The 20,496-nt window shown below is 48.0% G+C and overlaps 1 protein-coding gene across 1 annotated transcript in view; it reads left to right on the top strand.

The window, feature by feature from the left end:
* The first annotated feature begins 5,368 nt into the window (after nt 1-5,368).
* The window catches only part of LOC138662913 (zinc finger protein 665-like), a 61,024-nt gene continuing 45,896 nt past the window's right edge, over nt 5,369-20,496 (top strand). The window contains exon 1 of the mRNA XM_069748914.1: nt 5,369-5,423. Within this exon, the coding sequence (XP_069605015.1) occupies nt 5,397-5,423 (27 nt within the window). The 5' untranslated portion in view covers nt 5,369-5,396. The remainder of the gene's footprint in view (nt 5,424-20,496) is intronic.

A 20,496-nucleotide genomic window follows, 5' to 3' on the forward strand; every position in this document is an offset into this window, starting at 1 on the left:
ACCTCTCTTCTCCCCTCTGCAAATCCCTCCACTGGCTCCCAATTCCCCAACGAATCCAGTTCAAACTACTAACACTGATCTACAAAGCCATCCACAACCTGTCCCCTCTCTATATCTCTGAACTAATCTCCCAATATCTTCCCTCACATAATCTTCTCCTCCATACTTATTCATTCCTCACACAACCGCCTCCAAGATTTCTCCCGAATATCCCCCATCCTCTGGAATTCCACGCCTCAACACATCCGATTATCCACCACCCTCGGATCCTTCAGACTGAACCTGAAAACCCATCTCTTCAGGAAAGCCTACAGCCTGCAATAACCATTCTGCCGCCTCACCACCACCAGAGCTGCTGCACCCCCGACCTTCTGTCTCTTCCCCATTATCCCATAGAATGTAAATCCGCAAGGACAGGGTCCTCTCCCCTCCGTACCAGTCTGTCATTGTAAATTTGCTCACAGTAAATGATATCTATATCTCTGTATGTAACCCCTTTCTCATGTACAGCACCATGGAATTAATTATGCTATATAAATAATAATTCATGCCAGGCTGCCCAGACGCAAAGACAAACTGTCCTCTGTGGGAGGTGTATGATCTATGTCCTCCCTGCCATGCTCCAGTGATGCCCGTGAGCTACTTTGAGTGCCACCCTGTTGTGTTCACGACATGGTGAAGTGTTGTTCCACAGAACTACTCGCCCGTGCGTGCTGCAGCTTAAACTCCAGTGTTGCTTCTGCTCGCACAGCCTCTACAGCGCATTCAACTTTTGAGTTCCACCTTGTTGATATGTCACATATGAGGCGCCGAGCGAGAAGGCATAAGTTATGCTGCAGCGCAGACCGTCGAGCAGCTGCAGGGTGTGAACGCCATAATCGTGCACAGACGACCTCTAACATATGGGTAATTTTTAAGAAAGATTTGCAGCACTAAACTTAACACATGTGCCAGGCAAGGGATGTGGTCAAACCAGCTAGGCCTAGAGCTGCTACCAGGTTTCGCCCGTTATTGCACACCATCAGGCCTGGATTTAGGTCCAGCAGCACCAACCACTCATCAGTCTCTTGTTTATTCCTTGTCCACAGCTCTTGCGTAGTATGGAACTTGTCCCACAAAATGATGAGTTTGAGAACAGCTTACTGTCTTTTCCCCCTGGCTGTGTTGAAGTTGCTGGTGCAAGTCTTACTGCTAGGTGATGGAGTAAGCGGAATAGGCCACATGGGCAGAGCAATGTCCAACAATAGATGTAGGACATGCGCTAGAACGCCTTCCTCCTCTGTCCCAGCTGCCACATTTACCCAGTGTGCAGATAGGGAGATGTAACGTCCCTGCCCATACTTACTGGTCCACGTATCGGTAGTTATCAGGACCTTGCCACTGATGGCGTTGCACAGTGCACACCTGATTTTGGTTGCAACATGTATGTGCTGGGCAGGGATGGCCAACTTGAAACATTAGTGGTGGATGAGAACCACGTATTTCGCAACAGCCACCACCATCATTTTTTTTTTAATGGTTTTTCTCCATGAGCTGGAATAGCAGCGTTTCAAAGGCCAGGAATTGGTAAATGCTGTTATTCAGGACCAGGGCCTGTGGGCGGGTAGTGGGGTATTTCCTCTTTATGGGGTTTGGGTGATGGAGAGATGAACACTTCCATGGGACAGGGGTGGAGATGCTTGGTGACACTGCTGGTGGTGGTGGTGCGGTCACATCCTGTCTTTGCAGGTAGGCTGTTGTTCGTGAGCTGGATGAAGAGGTCAAGACCACAGCAGAAGGAAAGCTCACATCTGTCATGTTTTTAAGGTGTCTACTCTACCGCAGCTCGTACTTAGAACTCAGATGCAGGTGGTGCTCAGGTTAAGAAAATGTTAAAAAAAAACAAACAGAAGAGACTGCTTCATGACTTTGGGCTGATACTGCTTGGCCAATTTGCAAGGGGGTGAGGTGGTAGAAAGATGCCCACGGTCCTCAGGTGAAAACTCTGCGCTTTCAGCAGTGGACCCAGTGGAAGGAACTGGAGGCGCTATCAGCCGTCCAATCTAACACCGTCTGCACATGTTATTGCCTCACTATCCATCCAGCGGTGCTCGTGCCTAGGATACGGTGCAGAACATCCCGTGGACTGCATGCACCAGAGGAATGTGTTTCATGTGGACACGTAAAGGGCCAGATCAACCATGTCATCTCCTTGAAGCAGGTACACCTCCACCACGACCTTCATTTGATGCTCTCCTCATGTGACTCCCCCAACAATAATTCCCAGTAGAGAAGAGGCTGAATTAGGGCACACTGAACCATGCTTCATTTCTGGCAGCGTGCATCAGGTTGTTACGGCATGCTGCACAAGGGTGGTAAACAAACAGTATACGGTAATTGTCTACATTTTTCTTAAAAAAACAAACAAAAGAATTAGTAAAATATTAAAATTTGAGAATCATCAGTGGTCGATAACCTTTTAAGGGAGAAGTGTAACAATGATTGCAGCCGGCGTCTCCTCCGGTCTCGATCAGGCTCAGTATAGGAGGACGCTGACAGCAGTGGATACAGAAAGCGCTGCCGTCCTCATCCAGGAGAACGGGTGATTTGTTCTCACTTCTCATTGCTGAGCTCGCCCAGTTTTTATTAATCTTACAGGACCATTTCCAGTTTTCCATATTACAGAATTGTATCTTTATAAATGTCGCACTGATGGGCCATACGGCGTCCAATGTTTTCTGCTCACACCCATCTGATCTCAGTCACATTGCAGCTGAATACAGATCTGCCCGGCCTGATAGAAGAACATTGCTCCGAGGGCGGCCGACATTTACAGGATTGCCCTCATCTGATTGTTATGCTAACAAAAGCGAGATAAAATGTGAAGAGTCACATATTATACAGAACTGGCCATAAATAAGACAAGTGATGCAGAACTATCAATATGGGAGGGGAAAACAGTTGTGGCCAGAAATACTGCAGCAGTTCATAGATGAGGAGGGTGAGGTTTTATTGTCCTGAGATTTAGGTCTGATCCAGGGTTGTGAAGTCTCCAGGTTGTCTGAGGGGAACATTCCTTAATTGATGGAGCAAGATAAATCATTGCAACACATTTATTCCAGCTGTGTCACAGGTCGTCAGAATTTTGTAAACCATTAGTACAAAAAAATAAAACTGTGAGTATTGCCTAACATTACAGAGATACATTATTCCTCTGGAAAATGTCACAGCCTGTCCCATCAGTGGTGGCAGCAGCAGTCAGACCCTCCGCAAAAAACCAGCTTATGCCTTATAAAGAAAAAACAATTATAGATTTAAAAAAAAAACAAAAACCACACAGCTAGTCCGGCTGTATGGGCTACATGGCAGTGCGGGTCCGGTCTACTGGTGAGGACGTCCCTACAGATCGTTTCCCCAATAACCTGCAATGTGTGAACTCAGCCTGATACAGATCCAACTGCGTTACCCTCCACTAATATCACCCCGCGCTTAAGAATTATAGAAATGAAAATTCAACTCATAGCTGTCAAACAAGTTTATTACAAATCAAATAGTTAGAAATAAAAAAAGAGATATATAAATATATGCATACATACAAATGAATAATAAAGAGTTTTGGAAATCAAAACAATGAATTAAAGACAGATTAATGACAAAAAAGCAAAACACATTTTGTACCAAAGTCCCCTGTGCTTTAGCTGCAAAAATTGTATTGTGCTTAAAGGGAACCTGTCACCCCCAAAATCAAGGGCGAGCTAAGCCCACCAGCATCAGGAGCTCACCTACAGCATTCTGTAATGCATTCTGTAATGCTGTAGATAAGCCCCCGATGTATCCTAAACAAATGAGAAAAAGAGGTTAGATTATACTCACCCACGGACAGTCCCGGTTCTGTCCGATGGGCATCGCGGTCTGGTGCCTCCCATCTTCATCAGATGACTTCCTCTTCTTGTCTTCACGCTGCAGATCCAGCGCAAAATACTGAAGTGCAGCGTGAAGACAAGAAGAGGACGTCATCCTATCAAAATGAGAGGCCCCGGACCAGACCGCGACGCCCATCAGATCGGACCGCCTGCGTGAGTATAATATAACCTCCTTCTCATCTTTCAGGATACATCGGGGGCTTATCTACAGCGTTACAGAATGCATTACAGCATGCTGTAGATAAGCCCCTGATGCTGGTGGGCTTAGCTCACCATCGATTTGGAGGGTGACAGGTTCCCTTTAACACAAAATTCCTCTCAGCGGGGGAGACAATATAAAATTAAGGAAAAGGGAGGTTTCGTTTTTTTTGTAAGTAATTCTACTCATCTATGTGACATTATCAGACGCCCACAGTGTCCTCCCTTTGGGTCCTCACATGGATTGTGGGGGCTCCAGCTCCACTTGGTGAAGAGACGTCAAGTGATGAGATGACATCTGCAGGGAGGTCACTGCTCCGGGGGGCACAGGATGGGGAAAAGCCACAATACCGAGAATAAAAGAGAAGAAATCATGCAGAAAACTGGATACAAGTAATGGCCGACACCAGCGGCCACCGGGGTAATACTGACAGCACAGAATAAAGCCCGGGATCTGGAGACATTATTATCACACAGTTTCGCTCCCAGAGGTCATAGGTCAGTCATCAACCTGACGTCATGTTTCCCCAATAATATTAATGAGAAAACGTTTTATGTAAAAAAAAAAAAACAGGACGGACCCCGCACCATCAGGCAGAGATTCTCATGTTAAGTAATATCAATCCCTCAGATCTCCATCATCATTCATCCCGTCCCCTGTTCGCCCCCTCACACGTAGCACCATACTTCCCTACACCCCCCACCGCAACATCACACACTGACCTGCACAGCACGTGACATCAGCCCCCCACACCATGCAGACCCATGCAAATAATATCAGCCCCACTCTGCAGGTAGACCCCCCTGCACACAGATCCCCCACGCATGCAACATGACCCTCTTCCCAACAGAGACTCCAGCACACAGCCTCTCTTCCCCAGAGACCCCCAGCACGCAGCCCCCCTTCCCAACAGACACCCAGCCCCGCTCGCAAGGAACATGACCCCCTTCCCACAGAGACCCCCAGCATGCAGTCACCCTTCCCCAGGCAGGCCCCTCCAGCACGCAGTCCCATGCAAGCATCACCACCCCCTTCTCCCAAGGCAGACACCCTCTCCTGCATGCACATGCAGCCCCATGCAACATCTCCCCTTTCTCCTCAGGCAGACCCCCACATACCTGATCTGTGACTATGGAGATCGACCCCAAACCCTCCAAATTCTGCACAAAATCCTCGGACTCCGCCCTGACATCCACAGCTCCCTCCTGTCTGCTCTATGGAGGAAGAGGCTCCACCTCCTCCGGTCACATGGGCATGACCTCATCACAGGTCCTGTGCGCACAGAGCAGCCATATATGTGGAGTGCGGCTCTGCAGGTGGAGGTATGTGGAGATTCCCCATTACTGAGCGCGGGGACATTAACCCCTTCTGCACGGAGACTCTTTATAAGAATCATAACGTTGTTGTTCTGTTTCCTGTAATAGATACATACGAGCCAACTATGGAGGACAGGAAGTGAGGGAGCGGATTGTTCTCCTAGTACAGGGCCCCTTTCTTGGCCCCACACAGTGTAATGCCCCCATTATGCCCTGTAAGCAGGGTTCTGCCCCACACCCAGCTGCCTCGGGCAGGGCCGCCATCAGGGCATTACAGCTGTGACTGGCGTATGGGGCCCGGTGAGCAGAGGGGGCCCACATCTTACCTGCTCACCGGGCCCCTACCGGCAGCCGCAGGCTGAACCGGGCCCTTAGCGGCGGCCGGCGCTACGGCTGTTTAACGCTATTGACATGCGGGCCCGCACGTCAATAGTTAACACCAGCCGCAGCGTGCAGGTCGCCAGCGTCTGACGTCATTGTCAGTAGCCGGCGAGTGCAAGCTGCAGCTGCGTGGAGGGAGCAGGAGCGCGGCGGGGGGGTGAATCCCAGAGCAGTAAAGCTGGACACAGGGGGGGGCAGAAAGCTGGACACAGAGGGAGCAGAGTGCTGGACAGAGAGGGGGCAGAGTGCTGGACAGAGATGAGGCAGGATTGGAAAAAGATGGGGCAGAGTGCTGGACACAGACGGGGCAGAGTTCTGGACACTGATGGGGCAAAGTGCTGGACACAGATGGGGCAGAGTGCTGGACACTGATGGGGCAAAGTGCTGGACACTGATGGGGCAGAGTGCTGGACACAGATGGGGCAGAGTGCTGGGCACAGATGGGGCAGGATTGGACACAGACTGGGCAGAGTACTGGACACAGACGGGGCAGGATTGGACACAGATGGGGCAGAGTGCTGGACACTGATGGGGCAGAGTTCTGGACACTGATGGGGCAAAGTGCTGGACACAGATGGGGCAGAGTGCTGGACACTGATGGGGCAGAGTGCTGGACACAGATGGGGCAGAGTGCTGGGCACAGATGGGGCAGGATTGGACAGAGATGGGGCAGAGTGCTGGACAGAGATGGGGCAGAGTGCTGGACAGAGATGGGGCAGAGTGCTGGACAGAGATGAGGCAGGATTGGAAACAGATGGGGCAGAGTGCTGGACACAGATGGGGCAGGATTGGACACAGATGGGGCAGGATTGGACACAGACGGGGCAGAGTACTGGACACAGATGGGGCAGGATTGGACACAGATGGGGCAGAGTGCTGGACACAGATGGGGCACAGTGCTGGACACAGATGGGGCACAGTGCTGGACACATGGGGCAGAGTGCTGGACACAGATGGGGCAGAGTGCTGGACACAGATGGGGCAGAGCAGGGCTGCCACTAGAAATTTTGGGGCCCCATACTGGCAAAATTTTCGGGGCCCCCTTGAAACTCCGCCCAGGCTCCACCCCAGCCCCGCCTCCAGGCTCCACCCCACGAACTGTCCACAGTCCCACCGCTTTCTCTTGGAAAATCTCCACTTCTCACCTATCACACATTGACAGTTCCCATCACCAGATCACATATATAGCCGGCAGCTTTTGTTTTGGCCAAAAGATTTTTTAAGCCGCCACCATAACACGGTAGACACTTTTGGCCGGGCCCTACTCTACTGTAACCTACTAAATATTTGTTAAAATATGCAATACAATTTAGGTATATTTTTATTTATTTTTCAATTTTTAAAATGACCTATAATACCACATACAAGGAACAAATACCACAGCACTATGACCAGATGACATATTACCACCACAGTGATCGAATAATATAAAATACAAGGAACAAATACCGCTACACCAGACCGCATATTACCACCAATGACTGAATACTATATTGATCAGTAATAAAAAAAAAAAAACCACAATACTATCACCATCAGTGCCATTATGCACAGGAGATCTGTAATTAGTAAGCAGTGTCTGTGTACAGGTAATACAGTGATCACCGGTGACATTACACACAGGAGCTCTGTATATAATGTATAGGTAATACAGTGATCACTGGTGACATTGTACACAGGACCTCTGTATATAGTATACAGTGTATAGTGTCAGTGTATAGGTAACACTGACTCACCAGTGACGTCTCTAGGTGAAGTCCTTCATCTTTCATCCAGCACAGACCGCCATCACTTCATCCAGCCAGGACTCGTCTCTGCAGGAAATAAAACAGTTATCTCGAGTTCCGCTTGTAGAACACATTACTTAATTTTCCCAACTTCTACATTACACCACATGAAGAAGGCAACATAGTTGTCATGGTCAGGACATGGTTAATGTCCTGTCAGGGTTAATTTTTGCTAGCCTCTTTTCTATATTGGGAGGGGTATTTATACTCGCTCCTAGCCTGGTTTCTCTGTCGGCTATAGATTCTGTTTCTGTCTGTATGCGTGACTCCTGGATTGTGTGCTTGGTTTGCATAGCGTTGTCTTGCTTTCCATGCTTTACCCTGTTCGTGTTCCTGGCTTCTGAACTCTGGCTTTGCTTCTGACGATCCCCTGTCTCTCTGTTTTGGTACCTCGTAATCTCCTGGCTACGACTTCTGCTTGTTTGACAATTCTTTAGTGCTTGTCCCTTCTCTGTTTCCCTGGCGTCTGGCTCCGCCCCCTTTTCCTCCTCCCACTCTGTCACATGGTCTAGGTCCTGTTCCTTACCTGTCCACTCTGTTTCATGTCTAAGGTCCCGTGGGTTCAGGTTAGTAACTTGGCGTTTTGTTCAGCTGCTGTTTGCAGCTTCCCCTGCAGCATAGATATCCAGGCACCGTGACATTATAGCTGACCATACAGTCTTTTTCCCTGGTGGGGGGTTGTTGGTATGCCATGGATCCTGTACAGGTTCTCACGGGGCAGATTAATGAGCTCTCCCAGTTGTTGCAGAAGCTGTCTTTGGAACAGCAAGCCCTGGTCCACTCTCACCAGCAGGTGCAGAGAGATGTGGCAGGTGCTTTACAGATGTCTGCTTCCTTGCGGTCCCGGGAGGGGGGCACCACTGATGTATCCCTGGTGGACCCCGAACCACCTGTAAAATTACCCGATTCTTTTTCTGGGGATAAAAAGTTATTCAGGGTCTTTAGGGAGGGATGCAGGTTGTTTTTTGAGTTGCGTCCCCCGGGCCTCGGGAAATGAAAGACAGAGGGTGGGGGTAGTTATGTCTTTATTAAGGGGGTCCCCTCAAGCATGGGCCTTCTCCCTCTCTCCCTCTGCTCCTGAACGTATGTCTGTGAACCTGTTTTTTGAGTCCCTGGGGCTCATTTATGATGAACCTGATAGAGTACATCTGGCGGAGGAAATGGTGATGAGTTTGACACAAGGGAAGCACTCTGCTGAATGGTTCTGCTCAGAGTTTAGGCGCTGGGCAGCTGAAATTTCTTGGAATGATGCAGCCCTGAGGGGGTTGTTCCGCATGGGTCTGTCCGACCGTCTGAAGGACGCTCTGGCACTTCATCCTCCTCCTAATACCCTGGAGGACGCCATGACTCAGGCAGTTCGAATGGACCGGAGACTCCGTGCTAGAGGAGTGATGCAGCAAGAGACTTCCTTGTTTTCCAAATTGCGTGACGCTGCTCCTGTATCTGAACCCATGGAGATTGGGTCAGTTTCGGTTATGGAAAAAGAAAGGAGGCGCCGGAGAGACAATCAATTGTGCTTTTACTGTGGAGCCTCTGGACATTGGAAAAGCAACTGTCCACTCTGCCCTTCTTCTGTGAAACCGTCTGAGAAACGACTGAGTCTGGGCAACAATCGAGGAGGTTGTCCAGACTCCCAGGTACATGTTTTTTCACTTGCCAAAATATTGCTTCAAGTGGAATTGGAACTTGCTGGCGGTCCTGTGGTGACCACCGCCTTTGTTGACTGTGGCTCTTCTATTAATTTGATTGATGCCCAAGTTGTGACTCGTAGAGTTGAGCGACCTTGACCTTTTTAGAGTCGAGCCGGGTTTCGCGAAACCCGACTATCTCAAAAGTCGGGTCGAGTGAAATCGGCCGATTATGACGTAAAGTCGGGATCGACCGAAACACGAAACCCAATGCAAGTCAATGGGGCAGCATAGTCGGCAGTGAGTGGGGGCCAGGAAAACACCTAGAGTGCCCATTTTAATGTCAAAACCATCCATTCTTCTTAATGAAGCTTGTCAAGCGTAATTTACCTTATAATAATTGGAAGGCATTTGAAATTGGGGGTCATTTGGCTAAAGTTGTGGTGGGTAGGGCTGGTTCAAGTAATTAGTGGGCCCAGGAAATCTGGACCACGTCACGGCAGTGGAGCAGGGAGAGGTAAGTATTTCAACTTTGCAAGTGCTGTGAACCTGAGCAAGCAGGGGGGGCCCACTCGTTGGCATTGGCACTGGCACAGGGCCCCTCAAAGTACAGCGGTGTGTTTGCACGGCGGGGGCGCCTCCCACCGGCAGCAACACTTTTGCGTACCATGAGAGGCCCTGTGCCAGTGACGTCGCCAACTAGTATTCCTCCCCCCACCTGATGAAGGAACCTGCACTTTCATCTGCACCTTCCTGTTTGTCCCCGTGTAAGGTGGTATGGTATGCGGGAAGGGGGACCTGACTTTCAGCAGGGTCACAATCTTGCAGTGTAGCGTGCACGGGAAATGTTGCGTTATGGGTCAATGTACCAGCAGACTCATCTATCACTGGCTGGGCAATGGGCAGGATGAGGAGGAAACACAGATATAGGCCCAAAGAATAAAGTGGGCTAAATGCAGTTCAAAATTGATAACACAGGACTAATCAGGGGGCATTGCAGTGGAGGACAACTGGAATGAGAGGCTGACACAGAGAGTAGGCCCAAATCAGTAAGTAGTCGAAATGCAGTTCAAAATTGGCAACAGTAGTAAACAGGCGGCACAGCTTTGTTCAGTGGAGGAGAACAGCAAGGAGTGGCAGACACCGATAGTAGGCCCCAACCCAACTAGTAGGCCAAATGCAGTCTAACATTAACAACTACTTAACGAGCGCCTGAAAACGGAATTTCAGGACAGGAAACCAGGAGAACAGCAAGGAGCGGCAGACACCGATAGTAGGCCCCAAACCAACTAGTACGCCAAATGCAGTTGTTCCGTTTAACCACAATTTAATGAGAGCCTGAAGATAGAAGTTCAGGAAAGGCAACCTGGAGAACACCTTGGAGTGGAACACACCATCTCTCTACACCCCATACCCAATTTGTAGGTCTAATGCAGCGTAGTTTCCAACAACTACTAAACGAGAGCATGATGATCGAAGCATTGGCGAGGAAACCTGGGGAACACCTTGGAGTGGAACACACCATCTCTCTACAGTGGAACACACCATCTCTCTACACCCCATACCCAATTTGTAGGCCTAATGCAGCGTAGTTTCCAACAACTACTAAACGAGAGCCGGAAGATCGAAGCAATGGAGAGGAAACCTGGGGAACACCTTGGAGTGTAACACACCATCTCTCTACACCCCATACCCAATTTGTAGGCCTAATGCAGCGTAGTTTCCAACAACTACTAAACGAGAGCCGGAAGATCGAAGCAATGGAGAGGAAACCTGGGGAACACCTTGGAGTGTAACACACCATCTCTCTACACCCCATACCCAATTTGTAGGCCTAATGCAGCGTAGTTTCCAACAACTACTAAACGAGAGCCGGAAGATCGAAGCAATGGAGAGGAAACCTGGGGAACACCTTGGAGTGTAACACACCATCTCTCTACACCCCATACCCAATTTGTGGGCATAATGCAGCGTAATTTCCAACAACTACTAAACGAGAGCCGGAAGATCGAAGCAATGGAGAGGAAACCTGGGGAACACCTTGGAGTGTAACACACCATCACTCTACACCCCATACCCAATTTGTAGGCCTAATGCAGCGTAGTTTCCAACAACTACTAAACGAGAGCATGATGATCGAAGCATTGGCGAGGAAACCTGGGGAACACCTTGGAGTGGAACACACCATCTCTCTACAGTGGAACACACCATCTCTCTACACCCCATACCCAATTTGTAGGCCTAATGCAGCGTAGTTTCCAACAACTACTAAACGAGAGCCGGAAGATCGAAGCTCAGGAAAGGCAACCTGGAGAACACCTTGGAGTGGAACACACCATCTCTCTACACCCCATACCCAATTTGTAGGCCCAATGCAGCGTAGTTTCCAACAACTACTAAACGAGAGCCGGAAGATCGAAGCAATGGAGAGGAAACCTGGGGAACACCTTGGAGTGTAACACACCATCTCTCTACACCCCATACCCAATTTGTAGGCCTAATGCAGCGTAGTTTCCAACAACTACTAAACGAGAGCCGGAAGATCGAAGCAATGGAGAGGAAACCTGGGGAACACCTTGGAGTGTAACACACCATCTCTCTACACCCCATACCCAATTTGTAGGCCTAATGCAGCGTAGTTTCCAACAACTACTAAACGAGAGCCGGAAGATCGAAGCTCAGGAAAGGCAACCTGGGGAACACCTTGGAGTGTAACAAACCCTCTCTCTACACCACGGAAGGGCTGATTCTTAGGAAGGAAGGCTGTCGGAAAGAAGCAGGGCGCGTCCGAGGGTGATTATATTCTTATTAGGTATATACTCACCCTCGGACGCGCCCTGCTTCTTTATTTGTAATGAATGTTTATTTGCAATGTGGTTTTGACTTACTCTATTTTTTTGGTAAATAATGATTTTATTATTTTCATTGTTTTGCATCTTCTTGGCAATAATATAAAGAAGACGCGACAGGACAACACTCGGTGGATGCCATATCTGTGTTTAAAATTGAAAAAACCTTTCAGTTAACTACTTGCAGGAGAAAGTTATTGTAGCTGGTGGCCATTTTTAGTACTGTACCAGATTTTTGTTGTATGTGTTTGTTTTTAATGTTAAAATGTCTGCATTTGATATCTCTCCAGTATTTTCTTTTTTATAAGCAAAATACTTATTTTTATATTTTCTGATGTTGGTTCCAGGGGTACACGGGCAGCAGTGGTGTGGTCAGTGGAGGCCTAGTGGAAGGAGTGACCGCAGACAGGCATCGAAGGCCTAAAATAATAACACATGGCTGTAGGCAATTTTAAATTGGTTCCAGGGGTACACGGGCAGCAGTGGTGTGGTCAGTGGAGGCCTAGTGGAAGGAGTGACCGCAGACAGGCATCGAAGGCCTAAAATAATAACACATGGCTGTAGGCAATTTTAAATTGGTTACAGGGGTACACGGGCAGCAGTGGTGTGGTCAGTGGAGGCCTAGTGGAAGGAGTGACCGCAGACAGGCATCGAAGGCCTAAAATAATAACACATGGCTGTAGGCAATTTTAAATTGGTTACAGGGGTACATGGGCAGCAGTGGTGTGGTCAGTGGAGGCCTAGTGGAAGGAGTGACCACAGACAGGCATCGAAGGCCTAACATAACAAAAATGTGAATACAATGGTATTGTCAGTGGCAGGCATTGAAGGATGTCAGCGCATAGACTAAACATTGGTGGAGCTGTGAGATAATTTTGCAAGTGGTAGAGCACTGTTTGAGCTGGGGGGGGGGAACTGTCTTGTGGCCGGCGGTACAGGCCCAGGGCCCCTCATATTACAACGGTGTGTCTGACGTTGGGTGCGCACCACCACCGCCAGAGACACTTTATTGTACTAGGAGGGACCCAGTGGCAGTGCCGTCGACCAAAAGCGGGCTCACCCACCTCTTCAGACAAACTGCACTCTCACGGGTGCTGTCGCCAAGTGTCGATACCACGGCCCCGTGTGGGGAGTTTGGCCATTTAGTGAGGTGTAAACATGTCGTATGCTGGACAATCAGGTGCAGAAAATTACGAGATTGGAAAAGGCATTCAGAATAGTCCACAGGCAAGACCTTTTCATAGGAAAGCTAGGTGTCAGCCGGGCAAGGTGGGGCAAAAGATTTCGAAATCCAGTTGTGGTTCATTTTAATGAAGGTTAGATCATCTACATTTTGGGTAGCCAGACGAGTCCTTTTTTCTGTTAGCATTGAACCTGCAGCACTGTATACTCTTTCTGATAGGACACTAGCTGCCGGGCAAGCAAGCTCCTGCAATGCATATTCTGCCAATTCTGGCCAGGTGTCTAATTTTGATGCCCAGTAATCAAATGGGAATGACGGTTGAGGGAGAACATCGATAAGGGATGAAAAATAGTTTGTAACCATACTGGACAAATGTCTCCTGTCACTTTGAATTGATGCTGCAGTACCTGTCCTGTCTGCGGTCATAGCAAAATCACTCCACAACCTGGTCAGAAAACCCCTCTGGCCAACGCCACTTCTGATTTCTGCCCCTCTAACTCCTCTGGTCTGCTGGCCCCTGCAGCTCGTGTGAGAACGATCACGGGCGCTGTGTGCAGGGAATGCCAGAAGCAAACGGTCAACAAGAGTTGATTGTTTGGTTGCTAATATTAGTTCCAAGTTCTCATGTGGCATTATATTTTGCAATTTGCCTTTATAGCGAGGATCAAGGAGGCAGGCCAACCAGTAATCGTCATCATTCATCATTTTAGTTATGCGTGTGTCCCTTTTGAGGATACGTAAGGCATAATCCGCCATGTGGGCCAAAGTTCCAGTTCTCAAATCTGCGGTTGTGCTTGGTTGAGGGGCAGTTTCAGGCAAATCCACGTCACTTGTGTCCCTCAAAAAACCAGAACCCGGCCTTGCCGCGCCACCAATTTCCAGTGGCCCCGGAAAAGCTTCCTCATTAAAAATATAATCATCCCCATCATCCTCCTCGTCCTCCTCCTCCTCTTCGCCCGCTACCTCGTCCTGTACACTGCCCTGGCCAGACAATGGCTGACTGTCATCAAGGCTTTCCTCTTCCTCAGCTGCAGACGCCTGATCTTTTATGTGCGTCAAACTTTGCATCAGCAGACGCATTAGGGGGATGCTCATGCTTATTATGGCGTTGTCTGCACTAACCAGCCGTGTGCATTCCTCAAAACACTGAAGGACTTGGCACATGTCTTGAATCTTCGACCACTGCACACCTGACAACTCCATGTCTGCCATCCTACTGCCTGCCCGTGTATGTGTATCCTCCCACAAAAACATAACAGCCCGCCTCTGTTCACACAGTCTCTGAAGCATGTACAGTGTTGAGTTCCACCTTGTTGCAACGTCTATGATTAGGCGATGCTGGGGAAGGTTCAAAGAACGCTGATAGGTCTGCATACGGCTGGAGTGTACGGGCGAACGGCGGATATGTGAGCAAAGTCCACGCACTTTGAGGAGCAGGTCGGATAACCCCGGATAACTTTTCAGGAAGCACTGCACCACCAGGTTTAAGGTGTGAGCCAGGCAAGGAATGTGTTTCAGTTGGGAAAGGGAGATGGCAGCCATGAAATTCCTTCCGTTATCACTCACTACCTTGCCTGCCTCAAGATCTACAGTGCCCAGCCACGACTGCGTTTCTTTCTGCAAGAACTCGGACAGAACTTCCGCGGTGTGTCTGTTGTCGCCCAAACACTTCATAGCCAATACAGCCTGCTGACGTTTGCCAGTAGCTGCCCCATAATGGGAGACCTGGTGTGCAACAGTGGCAGCTGCGGATGGAGTGGTTGTGCGACTGCGGTCTGTGGACGAGCTCTCGCTTCTGCAGGAGGACGAAGAGGAGGAGGAGGGGGTGCGAACGGCTACAGCCAATTGTTTCCTAGACCGTGGGCTAGGCAGAACTGTCCCAAACTTGCTGTCCCCTGTGGACCCTGCATCCACCACATTTACCCAGTGAGCCGTGATGGACACGTAACGTCCCTGGCCATGCCTACTGGTCCATGCATCTGTTGTCAGGTGCACCTTTGTGCTCACAGATTGCCTGAGTGCATGGACGATGCGCTCTTTAACATGCTGGTGGAGGGCTGGGATGGCTTTTCTGGAAAAAACGTGTCGACTGGGTAGCTCGTAGCGTGGTACAGCGTAGTCCATCAGGGCTTTGAAAGCTTCGCTTTCAACTAACCGGTAGGGCATCATCTCTAACGAGATTAGTCTAGCTATGTGTGCGTTCAAACCCTGTGTACGCGGATGCGAGGCTAAGTACTTCCTTTTTCTAACCATAGTCTCATGTAGGGTGAGCTGGACTGGAGAGCTGGAGATCGTGGAACTAGCGGGGGTGCCGGTGGACATGGCAGACTGAGAGACGGTGGGAGATGGTATTGTTGCCACCGGTGCCCTAGATGCAGTGTTTCCTACTACGAAACTGGTGATTCCCTGACCCTGACTGCTTTGGCCTGGCAAAGAAACCTGCACAGATACTGCAGGTGGTGCGGAAAATGGTGGCCCTACACTGCCGGAAGGGATGTTGCGTTGCTGACTAGCTTCATTGGCCGAGGGTGCTACAACCTTAAGGGACGTTTGGTAGTTAGTCCAGGCTTGCAAATGCATGGTGGTTAAATGTCTATGCATGCAACTTGTATTGAGACTTTTCAGATTCTGTCCTCTGCTTAAGGTAGTTGAACATTTTTGACAGATGACTTTGCGCTGATCAATTGGATGTTGTTTAAAAAAATGCCAGACTGCACTCTTTCTAGCATCGGATACCTTTTCAGGCATTGCAGACTGAGCTTTAACCGGATGGCCACGCTGTCCTCCAACAGGTTTTCGCTTTGCCACGCGTTTTGGGCAAGATACGGGCCTGGCAGATGGAACCTGTTGCGATGTTGATGCCTGCTGCGGCCCCTCCTCCTCCGCTTCAGAACTGCTGCCGCCTGCACCCTGTTCCCCCAATGGCTGCCAATCGGGGTCAAGAACTGGGTCATCTATTACCTCTTCTTGTAGCTCGTGTGCAACTTCGTCTGTGTCACCGTGTCGGTCGGTGGTATAGCGTTCGTGATGGGGCAACATAGTCTCATCAGGGTCTGATTCTTGATCAGCACCCTGCGAGGGCAATGTTGTGGTCTGAGTCAAAGGACCAGCATAGTAGTCTGGCTGTGGCTGTGCATCAGTGCACTCCATTTCAGATTCAACTTGTAATGGGCATGGACTGTTAACTGCTTCACTTTCTAAGCCAGGGACGGTATGTGTAAAGAGCTCCATGGAGTAACCCGTTGTGTCGCCTGCTGCATTCTTCTCTGTTGTTGTTTTTGCTGAAGAGGACAAGGAAGCGACTTGTCCCTGACCGTGAACATCCACTAACGACGCGCTGCTTTGACATTTACCAGTTTCACGAGAGGAGGCAAAAGAGCTAGAGGCTGAGTCAGCAAGATAAGCCAAAACTTGCTCTTGCTGCTCCGGCTTTAAAAGCGGTTTTCCTACTCCCAGAAAAGGGAGCGTTCGAGGCCTTGTGTAGCCAGACGACGAACCTGGCTCCACAGCTCCAGACTTAGGTGCAATATTTTTTTTCCCACGACCAGCTGATGCTCCACCACTACCACTACCCTCATTACCAGCTGACAATGAACGCCCCCGGCCACGACCTCTTCCACCATACTTCCTCATTGTTTTAAAAACGTAAACAAACTAACGGTATTTGTTGCTGTCACACAAATTACACGGTGAGCTATAACTTCAGTATGATTTAGCTACCCCTTTACAGGTGAGTGAGACCACAACGAAAATCAGGCACAATGTTACACACTCTGTTGTTGGTGGCAACAAATGAGAGAGATGCCACACACGCAGGACTGTCACTGAAGCACAAATGTAAATATTAATCTCCCACTGATTTGATTTTTTTTTTTTTTTAAGGGAGACTTTAGGAAAAAAAAATAATAGAATAAAATGATTTTTTCAGGAAGAATTTAGAAACCAAATAAAATAAAATGATTTTTTCAGGGAGAATTTAGAAAACAAATAAAACAAAAAAATGCTTTCTATGGCCCACTGAGTGAGAGATGACGCACACAGGAGTCAGGAGTGGCACACAAGCCCAGAGGCCAATATTTATCTCCCACTGATTGATGTAGTGATTTTTTCAGGTAGATTTTGGAACCCAAATCAAGCTAAAAAAAATAATAGGCTTTCTATGGCCCACAATTGGAGAGAGAGAGAGAGATGGCACACCCAGGAGTCAAGACTGGCACACAAGCAGAAAGGGCAATATTAATCTCCCACTGATTTGTTTTTTTGTTTTTTTTTTCAGGGAGACTTTAGGAAAAAAAAAATAGAATAAAATGATTTTTTCAGGAAGAATTTAGAAACCAAATAAAATAAAATGATTTTTTCAGGGAGAATTTAGAAAACAAATAAAACAAAAAAAGGCTTTCTATGGCCCACTGAGTTAGAGATGACGCACACAGGAGTCAGGAGTGGCACACAAGCCCAGAGGCCAATATTTATCTCCCACTGATTGATGTAGTGATTTTTTCAGGTAGATTTTGGAACCAAATCAAGCTAAAAAAATAATAGGCTTTCTATGGCCCACAATTGGAGAGAGAGAGAGAGATGGCACACCCAGGAGTCAAGACTGGCACACAAGCAGAAAGGGCAATATTAATCTCCCACTGATTTGTTGTTTTTTTTTTTTTTTTTCAGGGAGACTTTAGGAAAAAAAAATAGAATAAAATGATTTTTTCAGGAAGAATTTAGAAAACAAATAAAACAAAAAAAGGCTTTCTATGGCCCACTGAGTGAGAGATGACGCACACAGGAGTCAGGAGTGGCACACAAGCCCAGAGGCCAATATTTATCTCCCACTTTTTTTTTTTTGTTCCAGGGAAAATTTATAAACCCAATAAAAAAAATAATAAATAGGTTTTCTATGGCCCACTATCTGAGAGACAGAGAGAGATGGCACGCTTAGGACTGGCACACAAGCCCAAAGGCCAATATTAATCTCCCTTTTTTTTTAAGGGAGAATTTATAAAACCAAAAAAAAAAAAAAAAATAGGCTTTCTATGGCCCACTATTTGTGAGAGAGATGGCACGCTCAGGACTGGCACACAAGCCCAGAGGCCAATATTAATCTCCCACTTTTTTTTTTTTTCCAGGGAAAATTTATAAACCCATTAAAAAAAATAAAAAATAAATAGGCTTTCTATGGCCCACTATCTGAGAGAGAGAGATGGCACGCTTAGGACTGGCACACAAGCCCAAAGGCCAATATTAATCTCCCCTTTTTTTTTAAGGGAGAATTTATAAAACCAAAAAAAAATAAATAGGCTTTCTATGGCCCACTATTTGTGAGAGAGATGGCACGCTCAGGACTGGCACACAAGCCCAGAGGCCAATATTAATCTCCCACTTTTTTTTTTTTTTTCCAGGGAAAATTTATAAACCCATTAAAAAAAAAATAAATAAATAGGCTTTCTATGGCCCACTATCTGAGAGAGAGAGATGGCACGCTTAGGACTGGCACACAAGCCCAAAGGCCAATATTAATCTCCCACTGATTGATTTATTGATTTTTTCAGGTAGAATTTAGAACCCAAATAAAGCAAAAAAAAAAAAAATGGGCTTTCTATGGCCCACTGAGTGAGTGATGATGCACACAGGAGTCAGGAGTGGCACACAAGCCCTGAGGCCAATATTTTTCTCCCACTGATTGGTGTAGTGATTTTTTCAGGTAGATTTTAGAACCAAAATCAAGCAAAAAAATAAATAGGCTTTCTATGGCCCACTGAGTGAGTGATGATGCACACAGGAGTCAAGAGTGGCACACAAGCCCTGAGGCCAATATTTTTCTCCCACTGATTGATGTAGTGATTTTTTCAGATAGATTTTATAACCCAAATCAAGCAAAAAAATAAATAGGCTTTCTATGGCCCACTGAGTGAGAGATGGCACACACAGGGATGGCACTCTAGCAGAAATGTCAATCTTAATCTCCCACAAAAAAAACAAAAAAAAAAACAGGGAGTGTCCTTCAATTACTATCTCCCTGCAGTAATCTCAGCCAGGTATGGCAGGCAGCAATAAGGAGTGGACTGATGCACAAATTAAATAAAAAGTGTGTACAAACAAAAAAGATAGCTGTGCAGAAAGGAAGGAACAAGAGGATTTGTGCTTTGAAAAAAGCAGTTGGTTTGCACAGCGGCGTACACACAGCAATGCAGCTATCAGGGAGCCTTCTAGGGCAGCCCAATGAGCTACAGCGCTGAGGGAAAAAAAAAAAAAAAATGTAGCTTCCACTGTCCCTGCACACCGAAGGTGGTGTTGGGCAGTGAAAATCGCTACAGCACAAGCGGTTTGGTGGTTAATGGACCCTGCCTAACGCTATCCCTGCTTCTGACGAAGCGGCAGCAACCTCTCCCTAAGCTCAGATCAGCAGCAGTAACATGGCGGTTGGCGGGAACGCCCCTTTATAGCCCCTGTGACGCCGCAGACAGCAAGCCAATCACTGCAATGCCCTTCTCTAAGATGGTGGGGACCAGGACCTATGTCATCACGCTGCCCACACTCTGCGTTTACCTTCATTGGCTGAGAAATGGCGCTTTTCGCGTCATTGAAACGCGACTTTGGCGCGAAAGTCGCGTACCGCATGGCCGACCCCGCACAGGGGTCGGATCGGGTTTCATGAAACCCGACTTTGCCAAAAGTAGGCGACTTTTGAAAATGAACGACCCGTTTCGCTCAACCCTAGTGACTCGTCATAAGATAGGGACAGTCAGGCTGAAAAACCCTGTTAAAGTTGTGGCTGTTGATTCATCCCCTCTTACCCGGGATGGAATTTGTTTCGGGACTGATGTTTTTTCTCTGAAAGTGGGTTCCACTTATGTGGAAAAATTAAGTTGCTTTGTAATGAATAATCTACCTGCAGGACTGGTACTGGGTATGCCTTGGCTGCAACGCCACAATCCTGTCATTGATTGGGTGGCAGGGGAAATCACTCAATGGAGATGAAAGGGTAATGGTCCGTGTTGTAACCTGGGACCTCTTGTTAACCCTATTAAGTCTGTATCTGTGTCGTCTGTCGGTCTGGAGGGTATTCCGGAGTACCTGAAGGACTTCGAAGACGTGTTTTCCGAAAGTGAGGCTGAGGCGCTTCCACCACATCGACCCGGTGATTGTGCAATTGATTTGATCCCGGGAGCCAAATTACCCAAGGCTCGTCTGTACAATTTGTCTGGGCCTGAGCGCCAATCTATGAAAGAGTACATCACAGAGAGCCTCCGCAAG

This window comes from Ranitomeya imitator, chromosome 2 (assembly GCF_032444005.1).
Source record: "Ranitomeya imitator isolate aRanImi1 chromosome 2, aRanImi1.pri, whole genome shotgun sequence".
Lineage (NCBI taxonomy): Eukaryota > Metazoa > Chordata > Amphibia > Anura > Dendrobatidae > Ranitomeya > Ranitomeya imitator.